The sequence below is a fragment of the Pongo abelii genome, chromosome 8 (genome assembly GCF_028885655.2).
Source record: "Pongo abelii isolate AG06213 chromosome 8, NHGRI_mPonAbe1-v2.0_pri, whole genome shotgun sequence".
Lineage (NCBI taxonomy): Eukaryota > Metazoa > Chordata > Mammalia > Primates > Hominidae > Pongo > Pongo abelii.
Genome location: NC_071993.2, coordinates 30023131 through 30043804, shown reverse-complemented (window position 1 = coordinate 30043804; position 20674 = coordinate 30023131). Strand labels below are relative to the sequence as shown.

General features: G+C 40.2%; 1 protein-coding gene across 1 annotated transcript; it reads left to right on the top strand.

Annotated features, from left to right (window-relative positions):
* Positions 1-1876: 1876 nt before the first annotated feature.
* On the top strand, positions 1877-17411 carry LOC112135154 (putative uncharacterized protein encoded by LINC00575). The gene is made up of 3 exons (XM_024253322.2): positions 1877-2239; positions 11879-12098; positions 17327-17411. Exons 1-3 carry the CDS (start codon positions 2196-2198, stop codon positions 17360-17362), a joined length of 300 nt encoding a protein of 99 aa, XP_024109090.2. The 5' UTR covers positions 1877-2195; the 3' UTR covers positions 17363-17411.
* Positions 17412-20674: the final 3263 nt, after the last annotated feature.

The window sequence follows — 20674 nt, the reverse complement described above, 5'->3', positions numbered from 1 at the left end:
TTCTGACATAGGCTAAAACACAGATGAACCTTGAGGATATCATGTTAGGTGAAATAAGCCAATCACAAAAAGACAAATACTGTATGATTCCACTTATCTGAGGTATTTATTTACAGTAGTCAAAATCATAGAGATAGACGGGAGAATGATGGCTAGATGGGGGCTGGGAGCAGGGAGGAATGGGGAATGGTTTAAGAGATACAAGGTTTCTGTTTTGCAAGATGAGTGGTCTCTGGAAATGGATGGTGGTGATGGTTGTACAACATTACACCACTGGACAGTACATTTAGAAATGGTTGAGATTGTAAATTTTATGTTACGTGTATTTTACCACCATTTTTTAAATTGGGAAAAACAAATGTCCACCAATAACAGAATGATTAGATGAGCTATGCTATATCCTTTTTTGTATGACATTTTGTGACATTATGCAGCAGTTAAATATGCCATCTCTGAGAAGCATTGTTAGTGAAAAAGCAAGCTACAGAAATATATATATACACACACACATACAGACATATATATATATATACACATATATATATATACACACATATATATATCAGTCATGGTTCAACTAAAGAAACAAAACCAGTAGGAAATACATATTAAGAGATTTATTGCAAGGAATATGTGTATGCAATTGTCAGGCTGGCTAGGCAGTCTGAGAACCACAGGGCAGGCCAACAGGGAGAGAAATAAATTAACTGGTTGTTTAAAGAAAGGAATGTTTGTAACAAGTCAGGCATGAACTGATGCTGCTACCCACAGGCAGAATTCCTTTTTCTTCAGGGAAGACTCAGCTCTGCTCTTAAGAACTTTCAAATGATTGATTCAGGCCCACCCAGATTATGTAGGATAATCTCCCTTACTCAAAGTCAACAGAATATAGATTTTAATCACATCTACAAAAATGCCTTTACAGCAACATACCTAGGTTAGTGTTGATTGAACAATGGAAACTGTACCCTAGTGAAGTTGATGCATAAGACTGACAATCACAATCATATATATTAATATATATAAATATATCATGATCCAGATGCACTGTGGGTACACGTGTGTGTGTGTGTGTGTGTGGCTATACTGACAAACAGAGTGTGGGAAGGATTCACACTAAATAGCTAACAATGGTTACTATTGAGGAACAGTGTGAAAATAGGAAAGTTCAGGAACAGAGTGAAAATCGAAAGGAGGAGTGGTCTAGAGCAAAGACAAAATTCATGTTTTGCTCTTTATAGTTCCAATTTTTAAGTGTTTTATCCACTAGATCATATAATAAATTACATATCTGTGTGTTTGTGTGTGTGTGTGTGTGTGTGTGTATGTATTTTTTGTTTAAGAGACAGGGTCTCACCCAGGCTGGAGTGCAGTGGCATAATAATAGCTCACCGCAGCCCCAAACTCCCAGGCTCAGGCAATCCTCTGGCCTCAGCCTCCTGAGTAGTTAGGACTACAAGTCCACACCACCATGCAGGTCACATGGGACCCACTTTTTAGCATTCCAATCTAATGGACTTGTTAGATATGAGTTCTAAATTTCTTTTCAAAGAATCAATGTCAGTATGTTCAATTTTTTTGCCTTCTACTTTTAAACTTAACTTCCTCGTAAAGCAACCTTTTTTGATTACCTGCTCCACCCTGACTCATCCCAATTACCTACTCCACCATGAATCATTCCGATTACCTGCTCTGTGGTAACCATTTTTCCCGCCAAACTACTCACCCCGTTACTCTCTTTAAATTAGCCAATCAGAATTAGTTTAGCCTGCGCAGTCTAGCCCTAGCCAATAGGGGAATGACAGCAGCAGAGGCCACGTGTGTCAGGGATAAGAACCCCTTCCCCTCCCCTGTCCAAGTGTGTGTTCACCATTGCTCCATCTGTAAGGGCGCACCCTTCTATAGAAGTAACTTGCCTTGCTGAGAATTCAAAAGAAAATTTTATATTCGAGTGCTATTTCTTTTGCAGCACCAAAACTTTATTTATAACAATTTGGGGGATCGCCCATGATTACATTCCCCTCCGGGGGTGGTCTCTGGTTCTCTTTCATGAGGAGGCATGCCCCGCCCCCTTGTGATGGCCTCAGGGGTGAGAAATCAGGACCCACCCAGTGCGAGGAATAACCGGAGCTCTCAGCACCGCAGAAAGAAACCGGCCAGCAACGTAGCTTAAAGGATCCTCACATACTGCAGCGATGACTCTGTGCACAGACCAAGGAAGAAGCAGCCGCGGGAGCCGGTAAAGTATTTCCTTGGTGGTCGGGACTAAGGAAAAAGCCGTGGGGCAGTAAAGCAGTCCTGGGTTAGGACATACCAGGGAGAAAGAAACCACAGGGGTGGTAAAGCATTCCTTAGTCTGGACTAGGGAAAGAAAGCCATTGAGGGCAGTGAAGTATTCCTTAGTCGGGATGTCTTGGAGATTAAAAAGAGGTGAGAAATCCCCATGGTAGGGGTCGAACCTCAGAAAGAGGTGAGAAATCCCCATTGATGGGGGTTAAACCTCACACAAACCTCCGGTAGTAAGAAAAATACTCAGAATCCCCCTTTTCTTTCTTCTTGGGGGAAGAAAGAGTAGCTCCTCTCCCGCTGGTCCCTCCCCTAGGGGAAAGGGGTAGCTCCTCTCCCGCTGGTCCCTCCCCTAGGGGAAGGGGAAGAAGAGGGGAGAACAGCAGCATAAGCGGCTGGCATAGGTAGGGAAAGACCAACAGAGAGGAAAGAGGAAGATAGAGAGAAAGAGGAGAAAGAGAGAGAGAGGAAAGAGAGCGAGCGAGGAGAAAGAGGCAGAGAGAGGAAGAGACAGAGAGACAAAGAGGAGTTAGAGAGAGAAAGAGAGGCAGAGAGAGAGGAACAGACAGAGACAAAAAGGGAGTCAAAGAGAGAGAGAGAAAGAGAGAGACAGAAAGTCAAGGAGAGAAAGAAAGAGATAGAAGTAGTAAAGAGAAAACAGTATACCCTATTCCTTTAAAAGCCAGGGTAAATTTAAGACCTATAATTGATAATTGAAGGTCTTCTCCATGACCCTAAACACTCCAATACCGTCTTTTTGTCACTGTCAACAAGGGCATAGCCCAAAAGCACTGAGGCCACTGACAACCCGTAGCCCTCCTAATCAAAAATCCTTAACCCAGTAACCTGCGAATGGCGCAAATGCATTCAATCTGTAGCAGCAACTGCTTTGCTAACAGAAAAAGTAGAAAAATAATTTTTGGAGGAAACCTCATTGTGAGCACACCTCATCAGGTCAGAACTACCCTAAGTCAAAAAAAAAAAAAAAGCAAAAAGGTAGCTTACTGACTCAAGAACCTTAAAGTATAAGGCTATTCTGTTAGAAAAAGATGATGTAACATTAACCATTGAAAATTCTCTTAACCCAGCAGGTTTCCTAACGGGGGATCTAAATCTTAATTACCATACAAAGGTCCAACCAAACCTAGGAGGAACTCCCTTCAGGACAGGATGATAGATGGTTCCTCCCAGGTGACTGAGGGAAAAAAACACAATGGGTATTCAGTAAGTGATAAGGAAACTCTTGTAGAAGCAGAGTCAGGAAAATTGCCTAATAATTGGTCTGCTCAAATTTATGAGCTGTTTGCACTCAGCCAAGCCTTAAAGTGCTTACAGAATCAGGGAAGAGCCATCTATACCAATTCTAAGTTAATATGGACTGAACGAAGTCTTATTAATAGCAAAAAATAATTGAAATCCCAAACTTACAAGGTGTTCAACAAAAGTAAAGTTTGCTAAAAGTTAACAGTATAACATGTATTATCCTAACTTCTAATCTTGTGGCCTTAGACAGTCTAGTCCACAGACATGAAGGAAGTTTGCTTTGGAAAAGAATGGTTATCACCTTTGAGAAAAAAAAAAAGGGGGGTGGAGAATTTATGTAAAAAGGAATGTTATATGGTAAATTCTTATCCTAAAATAGATTAACTGGTTGTTTAAAGAAAGGGATGTTTGCAACAAGTCAGAAAGCTGAGGCAAGCCAAATAATTGTCTGTAAAAGTCGTGAAAAAAAAGTTATAAAAGGGAATTTATGCAAGAAATGTTGTATAATTTAAAAGTAATTAGGCATCCTGAATGTAAAACTATTGAAGAAACAGTTTATGTGCAAGGTATATACTCTTGGACTTCCCAGCCGCCAGACCCATGAACCAATAAATCTGTGTTCACTATACATTGCTATTTATAGTGCTATTGTTATAATAGCACAAAATGGACTAAGACAGGAGTGAACTACAATTCAATTCTGACACAAACCACCCAGACTTAGCATCAAACTCTACAGGTTTTAAAATTCAGTTACAAGTAGGGACCCCAGCCCCTCACGTTTCTGACAAACTGGCTACAAATTCAGGGTTCTCACTATCTCCTCAGGTTTGATAACTTGCTAGAATGACTCAAAGAACTCAAGAAAATGCAATACTTATTATTACAGTTTTATTTTAAAGGATACACATAGGGCAAAGTCTGGGAGAGTCCAGGACAAGAGCTTCTCCCCATACAGTCAGGCTATGACATCCTCTTGGCACATTGATGTATTCTCCAGCCAGGAAGCTCCCCCATGTCTCCATAAGCAGAGTTTTTATTGGAGTTTTATTACTTAGGCATGATTGATTAATTCATTGGTCACATAACTGAACTCAGTCTCCAAACTTCCCCTCCCTTGAGGGCAAGTGGCTGAAAGTTCTAACCCTCTAACCCTGTTCTTGGTCTTTTTGGAGGGCAGTTCCCATCCTGAAGCTATCTAATGGCCCACAGTGAGTCATCTAATTAGTATAACAAAACCATTCCCATCACACAGAAAACTCCAAGCATTTTGAAGCTATTTTGAGGGAACCATAGACAACTACTTTTCTTTTTTCTTTTTTTAAAGAGACAGGGTCTTGCTCTGTTTCCCAGGCTGGAATGCAAGTAGTGCAATCATAGCTCACTGCAGCCTTGAACTTGTAGGCTCAACTTAATACATTAGTTAAAAATTAAAAATGGAAAGGTCACAGTGAAACATGAGAGCATCCAGAACACAGAGAAAAATTGTAAAGCCTTCATTTAAAAAAGGACAGATTACTGGAAGTCCTAGGTAGAGCAATCAGACAAGAGAAATAAATAAAGGACATCCAAATTGTAAAGGAGTAAGTCAAATTATCTTTGTAGATGATATAATGTTATATTTGGAAAAACCTAAAAACTCCATCAAAAAACTATTAGAACTGACAAACAAATTCAGTAAAGTTTCAGGATACAACATCGACATACAAAAAGCAGTAGCATTTCTATATGCCAACAACAAACAATCAGAAAAAGAAATAAAAAGTAATCCCATTTATAATAGCTATGAATAAAATAAAATGCCTAGGAATTAACCAAAAAAGTGAAAGATCTCTACAATAAAAACTATAAAACATTAATGAAAAAAATTGAAGGGGACACAAAAAAATGGAAAGATAGTCCATGTTCATTAATTGGAAGAAACAATATTGTTAAACTGTCCATACTATCCAAAGCAATCTAGAGTCAATGCAATCATTATCAAAATAACTAATTACATTCTTCAAAGAAATAGAGAAAACAATCCTAAAATTTATATGGAACCACAGAAGACCCAGAATAGCCAAAGCTATCCTGAGTGTGGCGGGGAGCGGGGGATATAAACAACAACAAAAAAAACTGGAGGAATCACATTACCTGACTTCAAATTCAATTACAGAGAGCTCTAGTAGCCAAAACGGCATAGTACTGGCATAAAAACAGATGCAGACAAATAGAATAGAATAAAGAACCCAGAAACAAATCCATACATCTACATTGAACTCATTTTTCACAAAGGTGCCAAGAACATACACTGGGGAAAGGACAGTTTCTTCAATAAATACTGCTTGGAAAACTGGATATCCATATGCAGAAAAATGAAACTAAACCCCCATCTCTTGCCAGATTCAAAAATCAAATCAAAATGGATTAAAGACATAAATCTAAGACCTCAAACTATGAAACCACTAAAAGAAAACTTGGGGGAAACTCTCCAGGGCATTGGACTGAGCAAAGATTTCTTGAGTAATACTCCCCAATCACAAGCAACCAAAGCAAAAATAGACAGATGGGATCACATCAAGTTAAAAAGCTTCTTCATGGCAATGGAAACAGAGAAGAGGCAACCCAAAAAATGGGAGCAAATATTTGCAAACTATCTGTCTTACAAGGCACTAATAACAAGAATATATATAAGGAGCTCAATCAACTTAATCAGAAAAATCTAATAATCTGATGAGAAAATCGGCAAAAGATCTCAAGAGACATTCCTCAAAAGAAGACATACAAACAGCAAACAGGTTTATACAAAGGTTCTCAATATCATCAATCATCAGAGAAATGTAAATCAAAACTACACTGATGTATCATCTCACCTTAGTTAAAATTACATACATCCAAAAGACGGGAAATAACAAATGCTGGCAAGGCTGTGGAGAAAAGGGAATCCTTGTACACTGTTGGTGGGAATGTAAATTAGTACTATGCAGAACAGTTGGAAGTTTCTCAGAAAACTAAAAATAGAGTTACCATATGATTCAGAAATCCCACTGCTGGGTATATACACAAAAGAAAGGAAATTGACATATTGAAGAGATATATGCACTTGCATGTTTATTGAAGCACTACTCACAATAGCCAAGATTTGGAATTAACCTAAGTCTCCATCAACAGATGAATGGATAAAGAAAATGCAGTGCATATACAAAATGGAGTACTATTTGGCCATAAAAAAGAATAAGATCCTGTCATTTGCAACAACATGGATGGAACTGGAGGACATTATGTTAAGTGAAATAAGCCAGGCACAGAAAGAGAAACTTCATATGTTCTCACATATTTGTGAGAGCTAAAAGTTAAAACAATTGAACTCATAGAGATAGAGGGTAGAATTAAGATTACCAGAGGCTAGAAAGGGTAGTAGGGGTTGGGGGTGGGAATGGGGATGGTTAATGGGTACAAAAATATAGTTACGTAGAATAAATAAGATCTAGTATTTGACAGCAAAACAGGGTGCCTACAGTCAATTTATTATACATTTTAAAATAACTAAAAGAGCATAATTGGATTGTTTGTAACACAAAGAAAGGATAAATGCTTGAGGTGATGGATAACCCATTTACCCTCATGTAATTATTATACATTATATGCCTATATGAAAATATCCCATGTACCTCATAAATATATACACCTACTATGTATCCACAAAAGTTCAAAATTTAAAAATTTAAATGACAGTTTAACTGTAAAGAAATGGCTATCATGTGGGTAGCAGAGCACTCACAAAAATAAGCAAAAATGAATGCTAAAATATCATGGGGAAATATCTTCAATGTACCCAAAGTAAAGAACTCTGAAACTAAACTTCTACACATAATAAACTACCATTGAAGAAAGAAGATAATTAAACACATATCCAGACATTTAAAAAAAAAACGAGTTTATGCCTCACTGACATTTGCAAAGAAACTACTGAAGAATGGGCACCAGCAACAAAACTGATTCAAGGAGGGAGGGAAATGCAATGGTGAGCAAATCAATTCAAAAACATATTGCTGAACTAAATTAAGTATTAACACTGAAAAAAATAAACACAGTAACTCTCATGTGGTGTTTCAATATCAAAGTGGAATTAAAATTCTATATAAAAGTAACATGGAAGTTGGGTGTTTCAGCAAAAAATAAAAATATTATAAATTTTTTTTCATTTTAGAATAGAATTTACTAAGTAAATTTAGAATTTGTTAGGAAATATGAAGCTGACATATATGTTAAAAATTCAAGAGTAACTTTTTAAGCAAATCACAGATATAAAGAAAACCACCCTAATCCAACAAAAGGGGCAAAGAATAACAACAGAAAAAGCAGGTGGGGATAAAGTCATGGTAGACAACACAAAATAGGATAATAGAAATAAATCCAAAAATAAATCATAGGCTGGGCGCAGTGGCCCATGCCTGTAATCCCAGCACTTTGGGAGGCCGAGGCAGGAGGATCGCTTGAGCCCGAGTTCAAGACCAGCCTGGGCAAGATAGTGAGATCCTGTCTCTACAAAAACAAAAAATAAATAAAAATAAATTTTACATCTGTAGTTCCAGCTACAGGGGAAGCTGAGGTGAGAAGACTGTTTGAGCCTGAGAGGTCAAGGCTGCAGTAAGCTATGATAGTACCACTGCACTCCAGCCTGAATAACGGCAAAACCCTGTCTCAAAAAGTTCAAATGGGTATAAAACACCGATTAGGAGACAAACTTTAAAATTAGGTGTTTTTAAAATTTTTTTAAATCCTGCTATAAGAGACATACCTAAAACAAACCAATACTAAATGTTTAAAAATAAAGGCATAGAAAAAGACACCAAAAGTAATAAATGGTGCTGATATAGTGATATTTTTAAGTACCAAATATTTAATGAGGTAAAGAGAGACATTTGATACTGAGAAAAGGACAAATTTCCAAGAAGATCGTAAGCAAAATATCCTAGAATATAATGGAAACAAACAGAATTACAAAGACAAATTAACAAATTCACAATTATCGTAAAAGATTTTACATCTCTCTCACTTAGAAACTGACAGGAAAAGCAGATAAAAGATATAGAAATGTGTAGCACATTTATGGAGAAAGGATCTTGTACACAAAGGAGTAAATATTATTTTCAAGTACATATAGATTTACATATACTAGACCAGAAAAGATATCTCAACAAATTCCAAAGAACTGACATTAAATAAACCATTTTCTGACAATAATATAATAAAATTATAAATAAAAATAAAATATAACCAAGAAAATTCAGTAGTTTTAGAAATCATTCTACTTTAAAATAAGCCATGTCGCTTCTAGGTCATGTTACAGCTGTACCCGCAGCAGAGTCTAGAGCTCTGAAACAAGCAGGAAAGGGTTGCACAGGTAACTCAAAGATAGCAGAGGAGCTCATAGAAAATTTGGTCTGATTTTATTTCCTAAAAGCTGAATCCCTTCTATAGAATGATACAGAAAAACTGAAAGGAGAGTAATGAATGGTAGTCTTTTTCAATTGACCTACTAAACCCACACAAGCATTAGTAATCTGGATATCTGAATTACTGAAATAAAATAATCAGAATAGATCATCTAGAATCAGGAGAGTAGATTAAACCAGATCCTGAAACTCATACATGTTTTACTATAGAACTTAGTACTTTGTAGTGACTGATTTGTTAAGTAATTGTAGACATTTAATTGCTGTGCTTTAAGGAGGTAAAAAAATATCTGCTGATGTGTAATAAAGAAATACTCTCAGGCCGGGCACAGCGGCTGGGGTCTGTAATAGCAGCACTTTGGGAGGTCAGGGTGGCAGGATGGCTTGAGTCCAGGAGTTTGAGACCTGCCTGAACCACATGGCATGACCACATCTCTAAAACGCTTTTTTTTTAAAGCTAGCCAGGTGTAGTGGCATGCACCTTTAGTCCCAGCTACTTGGAAGGCTGAGGCGGGAGGATCACTTGAGCTCAGGAGTTGGAGGCTGCAATGAGCCATGATCAAGCCACTGTACTCCAGCTTGTGTGACAGAGTACAACCCTGTGAAAGAAGGAAGGAAGGAAGGAGAGAGAGGGAAAGAGAGAAAGAGAAACATAAGAAAGAGAAAGGAAGGAAGAAGGAAAAAAGGGAGGGAGGGAGGGAAGAAGGAAAGAAGGAAGGAAGGAAGGAAGAAAGAAAGAAAGAGGAAATATCATAGATATGGGCAGCAAGAGGGCCTGGGTAGACTTGCTCTGTTGTATAACCCCCCAACTCTTGACATTTCAGGAAGGGAGGAAAGAAAGAAAAAGAGAAAAATAAAGAAAGAGAAAGAAAGAAAGAGAAGAAAGAGAGAGAGAAGAAAGAAAGAAAGAAAGGAAAGAAAGAAAGAAAGAAAAAGAGAGGGAGGGAGGGGAAAGAGAAAGAGAGAGAAAGAAAGAGAGGAAGGAAGGAAGGAAGGAAAGAAAAAGATTATAGATATGGGCAGCGAGAGGGCCTGGGTTTAGACTTGCTCCGTTGTATAACCCCCCAACTCTGACATTTCATCTAAAATGCTTAGGAGAGCAGCTGAGCTATTCTCTCCTTAATGTGGATGTGGTCCAAGGAATGGAATTCCAAAATTGGTTACTCCATCTATCGACTTTAAATGTGATCCAGCTGCTACTAGGGTTATGGCTCATGAATGATAAACTCAAGAGGCAGCTATAACTAGGACTTGGAACATGCAAAGATGAAAGACAAAAGAAATCCTCAGTCCAATTTACCTTTTTTTTTTGAAATGGAGTCTCGCTCTGTCACCCAGGCTGGAGTGCAAGTGGCGCGATCTCTGCTCACTGCAAGCTCCACCTCTCGGGTTCACGCCATTCTTCTGCCTCAGCCTCCCGAGTAGCTGGGACCACAGGCGCCTGCCACCACGCCCGGCTAATTTTTTGTATTCGGGGTTTCACCATGTTGGTGATGATCTCGATCTCCTGACCTCGTGATCCGCCAGCCTCAGCCTCCCAAAGTGCTGGGATTACAGGCGTGAGCCACCATGCCCGGCCACTACCATATTTCTTTAAAAATAGAAAACTGATGCCATCTTGTGGTTATTTTAATAAGGTCACTCTTAAACGACTGAAATCTTGGAAAGCTAACAAAATCTCTTCTTCCTTTCTCCTTTAAAATATTGTTAAATATATTTTCCTTGGACTTTAGATGCACTTTCCTTACAATCTGGAGATTTCATTAAAATGCTGCATCTACCCACATGGAAACACAATTACTGTTAAAGTATTAATGCTAAGTGATTGCTAACCATGGAAAAGCACCAAGCAATTTTCGCAGTTCTAGAAAATGCATGACCTGGCTTTCAAGAACTGAGTTCAGTGCATGTTAAAAGGTAGGATTTTCATTAAAATGTCACCATCAAGGACCAGAACTGGTGCATGGTGAGTTCATGGGCAGAGTGTGAGTCACACTCCAAATGACATTCCCCCACCTGGGAACTGCAGAATAGACCAAAGAAATTGAACAAAAAAGAGACAAGCTTACAAAAATTCTGGAGACTCGAGGCAATACCATTCATATGTCACAAATTTTGGAGAGTTTCTTCCAGATAGAATTCAAAGGAAATCAGATTTTAAAAATGATCCCGTGGACTACTCATAATTAATTGCTGTATAAATGGTGCAGGCAAGTCCTCTAAACATGACTAGATAGATGCATTTGTTTTATTCATAGATTCCCAATATCATTAAAATAATGTATATATCAGTCCTCAAAACTTTGCTGTCTTAGCCAAAATTACCAACATGAGTATGGTAATTTACATATATGAATACAAAATACATTAAGATGAAAAAGGATGCTGTTAATATATTCTTCTGAAATGAGAAAGAAAATAACAAAATATATCCATGTGACACCTGTAGACGTATGCATGGCTTGCATGTGGGAGTTGTGGATGAGGATAGAGAATGACTTGGGTATGAGATTGTTAAAATAGTTTGACTAAATAAAACAGCTCAGAACCACTCCCATGGAACACAGAAACTGAACAGACCTTTCACGATCCCAAAATATCACTGAACCACTCCCTACCCTGAGTCTCCCAGAGTATCACAAAACTTTCCTTTTTGTATGTTCATGACATTGAGGGATGCCTAAATAGTTGGTATTGTTTCTGGGTGTGTCTGTGAGGGGGTTGCCAGAGGAGACTGACATTTGAGTGGGTGGACTGGGAAAGGAAAACCAACCGTCAATATGGGTGGGCACCATCCAATCGGCTGCCAGTGCGGCTAGAACAAACCAGGTGGAAGAAGGTGGGATAAGCAGTTTGCTGAGTCTTCTGGCTCTCTTTCTTCTTCCCAGGCTGTATGCTTGCTGCTGCTCCTCCTGCCCTTGGACATCAGACTCCAGGTTCTTCGACCTTTGGACTCTGGGACTTGCCCCAATGGCTTGCAGGGGGCTCTTGGGCTACATGGTCAGCTTCCCTGGTTTCGAGGCTTTCAGACTTGGACTGAGCCACTACCAGCTTTTCTCTCTACCCAGCTTGCAGGCGGCCTATCGTGGGACTTCACCTTGTAATCGTGTGAGCCAGTTCTCCCTAATAAAACCCCTTTTATATATACACATATATTCTGTTGGTTCTGTCCCTCTGGAGAGCCCTAATATAATAACCTATCCCTTGATCCAGTAACCTAGACATACTCTTCTTGCCTCAGAGCTGTTATCACTTCAGCTAAATTAGTTGAACATCTTCAGTTCTTGTACTGGGATGACCTTCAAATCTGAAGATAGCACATGCAGTACAATCTCCACTGATAATTAAAAGCACTGCAACTTCAACCCGTTGGTTAACTATGAAATATGATTCCTTTCTCCTCATATTTCTTAATACTTTTTATTTTAAAAAAGTAGAGACAGGGTCTCACGTATTGCCCAGGCTGGTCTCGAACTCCTGGCCTCAAGCAATCCAGGCTATGCTCCCTTCTTGCTCCAAACTACCTGGCACTCACTGGTAGGATGGTTTCTGCCAACCTTGAGGCCAATCTGGCAGCTACTATGAAGTCTGGGAGATTGCTTCTCAGACACCTGGTTCCAGTTTCAGCCTTTCCCCACCAAGGACCAGAACTGGTACATGGTGAGTTCATGGGCTCTGCCCTTGCTCCCAAGGGCAGTGAAGGGGTGGCCTGCCCTTCCACACCTGTGGGTATTTCTAGTCAGGTGGGACGAGAGACTGAGAAAAGAATAAGACACAGAGACAAAGTACAGAGAAACAACAGTGGGCCCAGGGGACCGGCACACAGCACACCAAGGACCTGCACCGGCACTGGCCTCTGAGTTCCCTCAGTTTTTATTGTATTATTATTTTCATTATTTCAGCAAAAAGGAATGTAGTAGGAGGGCAGGGTGATAATAAGGAGAAGGTCAGCAAAAAACATGTGAGCAAAACAATCTATATCATAATTAAGTTCAAGGGAAAGTACTATGACTGGATGTGCATGTAAGCCAGATATATGTTTCTCTCCACCCAAACATCTCAGTGGAGTAAAGAATAACAAAGCAGCATTGCTGCAAACATGTCTCGCCTCCCACCATAGGGCGGTTTTTCTCCTATCTCAGAATTGAACAAATGTACAATCAGGTTTTATACGGAGACATTCAGTTCCCAGGGGCAGGCAAGAGACAGTAGCCTTCCTCTATCTCAACTGCAAGAGGCTTTCCTCTTTTACTAATCCACCTCAGCACACACCCTTTACGGGTGTCGGGCTGGGGGATGGTGAGGTCTTTCTCATCCCACGAGGCCATATTTCAGGCTATCACATGGGGAGAAACGTTGGACAATACCACACTTTCAAGGGCAGAGGTCCCTGCAGCTTTCCACAGTGCATTGTGCCCCTGGTTTATGGAGACTAGAGAATGGCGATGACTTTTACCAAGTATACTGCTTGTAAACATTTTGTTAACAAGGCACGTCCTGCACAGCTCTAGATTCCTTAAACCTTGATTTCATACAACACATGTTTTTGTGAGCTCCAGGTTGGCTCAAAGTGGCTGGGGCAAAGTGGCTGGGGCAAAGCTACAAATTAACATCTCGGCAAAGCAATTGTTTAAAGTACAGGTCTTTTTCAAAATGGAGTCTGTCTTCCCTTTCTACATAGACACAGTAACAGTCTGATCTCTTTTTTTCCCCTACAGGCAGAGTGCGAGTCACACTCCAAATTTAAGGACGTTGCATGCCATCTCTTGACCTAAGGCTCATCCAGGCTCTAAGACCTTTATTTACCTTTATTCCCAAAGCCTCTTGGTCAACACAGGCACTGGGAATAAGTTAACAAACAAAAACACACCTTAGTGCTGCAGTCGCAAAGACACAGTCTGGCCAGGGTGTATGTGGGGAATGTGCTAATTCTTTATGAGAATGGAAGGTAAGGAAGACACATGCACAAACAGTTACATCTACTCCAGGGCCACACCAGTGCCTCCTGGTCTAGTTCTCCTACTTTCAATGACAATGTAAATCGTAAATTGATCAAACCAATTTTATATTATTAATTTCACTTTGTTTCTGGAATAGGTAAGATTGATGGCGTAGGTAGTCATGTATCTCTTAATGATGGAGACACATTCTGAGCATTGTGTCATCAGGCGATTTCATTGTGTGCAAACATCACAGAGTGTACTTACACAAACCAAGGTGGTAGAGCCTGTGACACACCTATGCTGTATGGTATAGCCTATTGCTCCTAGGCTACAGATCTGTACAGCAGGTTACTATACTCAATACCATAAGCAATAGTAACATAATGTAAGTATTTGTGTATTTAAACACAGTGACAAAGGTACAGTAAAAACACAGTATTATCTTATGAAACCATCAACATATGTGATCTGTAGTTGACCAAAACATCATGTGGTACATGATTTTATAATTCTTAATTGGGCATATGAGTAAACTGAGGCATCAAGTGATTCAGTGACTCCTAAATGTTGACTGGCGAGTTGTGGAACCAGGATTAGAACTTCCACTCTGGTCTATTTCTGCTATGTTGCAAATTCTGCTTTTCTGGGTTATGTAAGTTTTTGACTTTTATATTATAGTGAGATAGAATTAACTTTGTATCAGGAGTTTAGGGATCCATGAAAATTGTATGCTCAATTTGATGTGCATGTAAGATCCTCCTTATGAGGTGACTTACAATTTTCATGAAGTTTCTAAAAGGGTCTGTGTAACCAAAAAGGTTAAGAACGCTGGCGTGCTGTGTGTGTCACAATGAGACTGAGGTCAAGTCTAGGGTGACCTTTTTACGGACTGTAAATGGGGATTGTAAACCCAGAGAAGACGGATGTTCGGGTGGGAATAATCATTTCATTCGTCAGAGTCAGACAGCACTGGAGCGGCCACCTTCCTGAGAAAGTGGTACATGTGCTTATAGCTCTACAAGTGCATTCGGACAAGCTTAGAACCTGAGATCGAGGATTCTTGAAGATCATTAAACCTAAGGGTCCACAAATCTGGCTACACATTAGAATCATCTGGGGAGCTTTGAAAGGCACCATGTCTGGGACCAACCCCCAGGGATTTCTATTTTAATTGTCCTAAGATTCTGGCTTCTGTATTTGTTTTTAAAGCTCCTCAGATAGTTCTCATGTACCAGAGTTAGGATTACCAATCTTCTAAATGAGTAGTTATCAACCTTGGCTGAACAATGAAATCACTTGGGGAGTTGTTAAGAAGTCCTCTTGCCTGAATCTCACCCTCAGATCTTCTGATTTAATTTGTCAGGGGTGTGCTAGGCATCAGGAATTTTTTAAATGACCCCAGGTGATTTTCACAGGCACTCCAATTTGAGAACCATTGTTGGGATCTAATCCGACACTTCCTGATGCAAAGAAAACCAAGCCGAAGAGAAGTGGCCTAAGGTCATAGGGCTAAAACAGAACCAGGATTAAACCCAGGACCCAACTCTAGGCTTGGACTCTCTGGTTCACCTAGTCAAGGTACATGGATTTAACTTAGGCAGTTCAGGGTGGATCTGAGAAAGGGAGCTCGTCAGGGACAGGCCTTGCTTCTCTCTTTGATTAGAGAGAAACATATAAACAAATATATTATGTTTTTGAATGAATGTTGTCCTGCTTAACGGATGAAATCCCAGTGCTCTGGCCCAGATGCACAGTTCCCTGTGACCCCTCAGATTGGTAGCTAACTCTATGGGAGACGACCTCTAAGATGAGCCCCAACAATCCCTGTGTCTATATTCACACCCTTGTGTGATCCCTGCAATAGAGTATGGCTAGACCCAGACATTTACTTCTAATGAACAGAATATGGCAGAAGGGATGTGATGCTACTTCTGAGATTAGATTATAAAGAGATAGTAGCTTTTGCCTTGCAAACCTCTCTTGCTTACTTCTTTACTGCTCATTTTGATAGAAGCCAGTTGCCATGTAGTGAGCTGTTCTATGGATCCCCATATGGCAAAGAACTGAGGAAAGTTCACTGACCAACGGTCAGTAGGGAACTGAGACCCTTAATCCAATAGCCTGGGAGGAATTGAATTGTGCCAGCAACCATGCGAGTGAGCTTAGAAGTGGATCCTCTCTCAATTGAACCTTCAGATGAAACAGCGGCTCTAGCCAATAACTGTATTACAGCCTAGTAAGACTTTGAGGCAGTTACCCAATAAGCCATGTCTGGACTCCTGACCCACAGAAACTGTGAGATAGTGTTTGTTGTTTCAAACAACAATTTAAGTTTTGAAGTAATTTGTATGCAGAAATAGATAACTATTACAAAGTCCATGCATAAAAGTTCTTAAGTCATGTTATAGTTGTTGAAACCAAGGTATCAAAAGACTAAATGTATTTTCCATAGTCAACCGGGGAAGCAGTGACAAAACAAGAAATGGAGTTTAGATGCCAGTTGATTCCCAGACTTATTCTCTCCTATATAAAGGTTAATGACATTTTGCATGAAATAATGCTAGTAGAACCCACGAGGTTGTTAGCCATGTTACCTTCCTTACCTTCCCTTGACTTTCTTTTTAAATCTCTTTATAGAGTAACCTTTGAGCAATGAGCCTTTTCCCTAGAAATATTATTCTTTTAAGAATGTCTTTTCTAACTTTGTCTTTTCTAAAACAAAGAGATCCCAGGCATTCAGTGTGCATTCTAAAAAATGAGATGTTGAGGCACGGGAGGAAAGTGACTTTCAAATAAGCACATAAAGATCAAGCAATCTTCTCTCTACCTTTCATGCTGAGAACAGTCACAAATATTTCATTCCTGAGAATCTTGTTCCCAAATTGACAATGCTTCAATAAGCACCTTTTTGTACTTTCTTCTTAATCAAGTAGAAAGAAAAACCATCATAAATACAAGAGGAGTATTTTCCCTTCTATTCAAAGTGTGTAGCCAGGAGCCCCAGCATTCTTTCCAGATAGTATGGTTCTAAACTATCACTTAGGCGACTGAGCACAGTATTTGGATAGAAGGATGCTTTGTATCAACCATGACAATTTAAAAAAATCATTGAAGAAATCTAACATGCACTTTAGTAAGAGTGAAGAACTAGTAATGTTAGGATATATTCTAATACCTAACATTAGGATAAAATCTAACCTAATGTTGGTAATACCAGGTTAGAGTACTCCCACTTAATAGGAATTGGATATGAGCAGAAGTTCTTTGATAGAAAACTGAGGATCAGAAGGGTAAATATTTGTCTAAGGCCATAAACTGAGTTTCCACTGTAATCGGGACTTAATTCCACAATGCACTTTACCCTCTTAATTCTGGCTACTATTCTTATCTTAGAGAGAAGACTCATTGCCCTTGAAAAACTCCTCCTGAGGAGGTCAATGTGAGAAAGAGGAAGCATGCCACTTGAACAAATTGTCTGCCATATAGCCACAGACAGTAAACAAATCACATAAAAGCTTTTGAAACAAAAGCAAGACTATGAAGAGATAAAACTTAGCTTTACTAAGTTAAATCTGAAGAGAAAAAGACAGATCCAGAAGATACTATTTCCAAAACATGATTCTATAAACTGAAATGGAAAAGCAAGTGGCCAGCTTTCTTTTATTCTTTCACCGGCCAAGGGGGAGCAACATTTCGTGCAGGGCCCCTTCACCACCAAGGACTCTGACCGCTCCTCCGCCTCCAGGACACGCACTGAGGCCAGTTCCACCTTCAATCTGCTGGTCTCCCACATTCGCACAGGGCCATTTCACCACCGACTCCTACTGCTTCTCTGCCTCCAGGAGGAGCACTGAGGCCAATTTCGCCACGATTCTGAATGTCTCCCACTTTGGTGCAGGGCCATTTCACTACAGAGGACTCCATTTCTCCACCTCCAGGACGAACACCGAGGCCGATATCACCTCCATTCTGGTGGCTTCACACAGCAACTCGCTGCTGAACCCAGACCATCTTTGCTGAAGTCAGTTGACTGGGCAGTACAGTGCAGGATCTGCGTGTGGCACAGGGAAACGCAAGCCAGATCCAGTACCAGCAGGTGTGCGTGAGGTACAAGATGCTCTGCATGGTGCCCCCAACCCGCTCCTGTACGCCTGGCAGGTGGACAAAACGCTCGACCTGAGCAGCATCTCCTTCCCCATCTATAACCATGGTGGACACCCCCTCTACCTGACCAGCTTCTTCAGAGGACACATCTTTGGGGACAGCCTAGGAATGGGCCAGTTACTCCTGCGGGCCAAAGCCATGCGGCTGCTGTACTGCCTGAAGACGGAGCACCCTGAGGATGACGTGCAGAGCAAGCAGTGGCTCACCCATTTCCTCGACCAATTTACCAACATTAAGAACAGCCTGGCCTTGAAGAAAATTGAGGTACCTGGTGGTTTGGGTTTACAGGGAGGCCAGGAGAAGGTGAGAGGGACGAGGAAGACTTGCGCCCAGAACTCTAACGAAAGTACTGCCTGACTACTTCATGGGGTCCTTGCCTCAAAGCTGGGTGTGCTCTGCTGTATTTGGTACTCAATCCAATTTTCTTAACACTGACAGATGCTAGAAATTGTGAATCCTGGGTAACATTCTAGTCGATAACACAAATCCTGTGTCCACCAGATGGGCCAGTTCAGTACAGACACTGATCTTCACATTTAATTTTGGGGTTTGGTTTCTAATACTTTGAAATTCTACTTTTAGTTAAAGTCTTCACTGGTTTTGGGGAGCCTCCTAAAACTTGTTTGGAGCTCACTGGGATTAAAAAAGAAAAACAAACTTTTAAGTCAAAGTTAATGGTGTTAAGGTAACTAGCTCAGCATTTTTCAAGTTAGATACATATGAAGCACCTGGCTTAGTGTGAGGTACATATCAGCTGTTCAGTTATTGCTGGGTCAGCAACTCTATTAAGACTTATAAATAGAGGAGCAGTGGGCAGCATCAGGGCATGGCCCAGGCAGGAGCAGCGGCCACAGCGTTCATCCACCTATGGAGGAAGAGGCAGCCTTGGCGGGTCAACTGTGTTGCTCCAAGTGATACAATGTCATGATTTTGATAGCTGAAGTGTTTGCCTTGTGTACATATTAGAGTTTCTTGATGTCTTCATTTATGGATGGACAGGTTCATCTGTGTTGCTCCAAACAACATAATTTCATTATTTTGGTAGCCAAAAAGCATTTCCCTAAAGTATATATACCAGAGTTTCCTGATCCCTTCATCTGTGGATGGACAGGTTTCTCCACGTGGTTGCGGATGACAGGGTTTCCCAAAGCTTTATGGCTGAAGAGTATACCATCATGTATCTAATACGGCAGTTTCTTTACCACTTTATCTGTGGATGGACAGGTTCATGTGATTCCTGCATTGTCTGGAAGAAGCAAATATAGAACAGAGGTGGAAGATAAACGCCTAAATCAAATCATTGCAGATTCTCACTAAAGATGAGCTCATAATTCCAAATAATAAAACACATGATCAATGAGAGAGAACAGAAAATGTGAGCAACCAGATTTGATCAATCTGAACAAGAATATAAATAAGTGTAATTAAACAAATTAAGGACATAGAAGTATAAAGTAGAAATCAAGAAGTAGATTTGCAGTAGAACCAAATAGAACTTCTAGAAGTAAAAATTACACACACAGAGAATCTAAGGTCCATTGGTCATACTGAGCAGCAGACTGAATACAGCTGGAAAGAATTAATACGCTGAAAGATAAAACCAAGGAAATTAACCAGGAGGCAGCACAGAGAGATAAAGCTCTTGTCTAAAAATGTCTTTATTTTGTCCTGTTGAATTACTAATTTAGATTGCTGGAAAGAGACTTGTAAGTTCACTGTTGTCTTCCCTTGGCACAGTTGATATATTATAGACTTTCTTTTACTGTAAAAAAAATAAAGACTTATAAATAAGCCTGGTGAAAGAGACACCTGCTGGAAAGAGCCTTCAAAGACTAGGCCTACCTCAAATGATATTTATGCAAATGAAATAGTAGAAGACACCAACCTAATAAAAATTTACAAAAAGTTATAATTTTTTTTCTTTTCTTTTTTTTTTTTTTTTTTGACACAGTCTTGCTCTGTCGCCCAGGCTGGAGTGCAATGGTGCGATCTCAGCTCACTGCAACCTCCACCCGCCAGGTTCAAGTGATTCTCGCATCTCAGCCTCCCGAGTAGCTGGGATTACAGGTGTGTACCACCACACCTGGTTTTTTGTATTTTTAGCAGAGACAGAGTTTCACCATGTTGGCCAGGCTGGTTTCGAACTCCTGACCTCAGGTGATCTGCCCACCTCGACCTCCCAAAGTGCTGGGATTATAGGAGTGAGCCACCACACCCAGCCAAAAGTTGTAATTTCTACAGCTGTTAATGAAAACAAGATATCACAGTTTTAGGCTGGGCACGGTGGCTCATGCCTGTAATTCCAGTACTTTGGCAGGCTGATGCAGGTAGAGTGCTTGAGCCCAGGAGTTCGAGACCAGCTTGGGCAAACTGGTGAAACCCCATCTCTACTAAAAATACAAAAATTAGCCAGATGTGGGGGCGCACACCTGTAGGTATCTTGCTGTGTTTTCCAGGCTGGCCTCAAAACTCCTTGGATCAACTGATCCTTCCGCCCCACCCTCCCGAGTAGCTGGAAGTACATCCATGTGAATCCAGAAGGAAACTACTAGAGTTAATAAATTAAGCACAGCTTCA

Excerpts from the sequence above, each read along its gene's own strand:
- LOC112135154 (XM_024253322.2), top strand. The coding sequence starts at position 2,196 with ATGACTCTGTGCACAGACCAAGGAAGAAGCAGCCGCGGGAGCCG. Across the intron at positions 2,240-11,878 it reads AGAAGCAGCCGCGGGAGCCG|GCTGTATGCTTGCTGCTGCT; the intron begins GTAAAGTATTTC and ends TCTTCTTCCCAG. Across the intron at positions 12,099-17,326 it reads GGACTTCACCTTGTAATCGT|AGAGAAGACTCATTGCCCTT; the intron begins GTGAGCCAGTTC and ends TTCTTATCTTAG.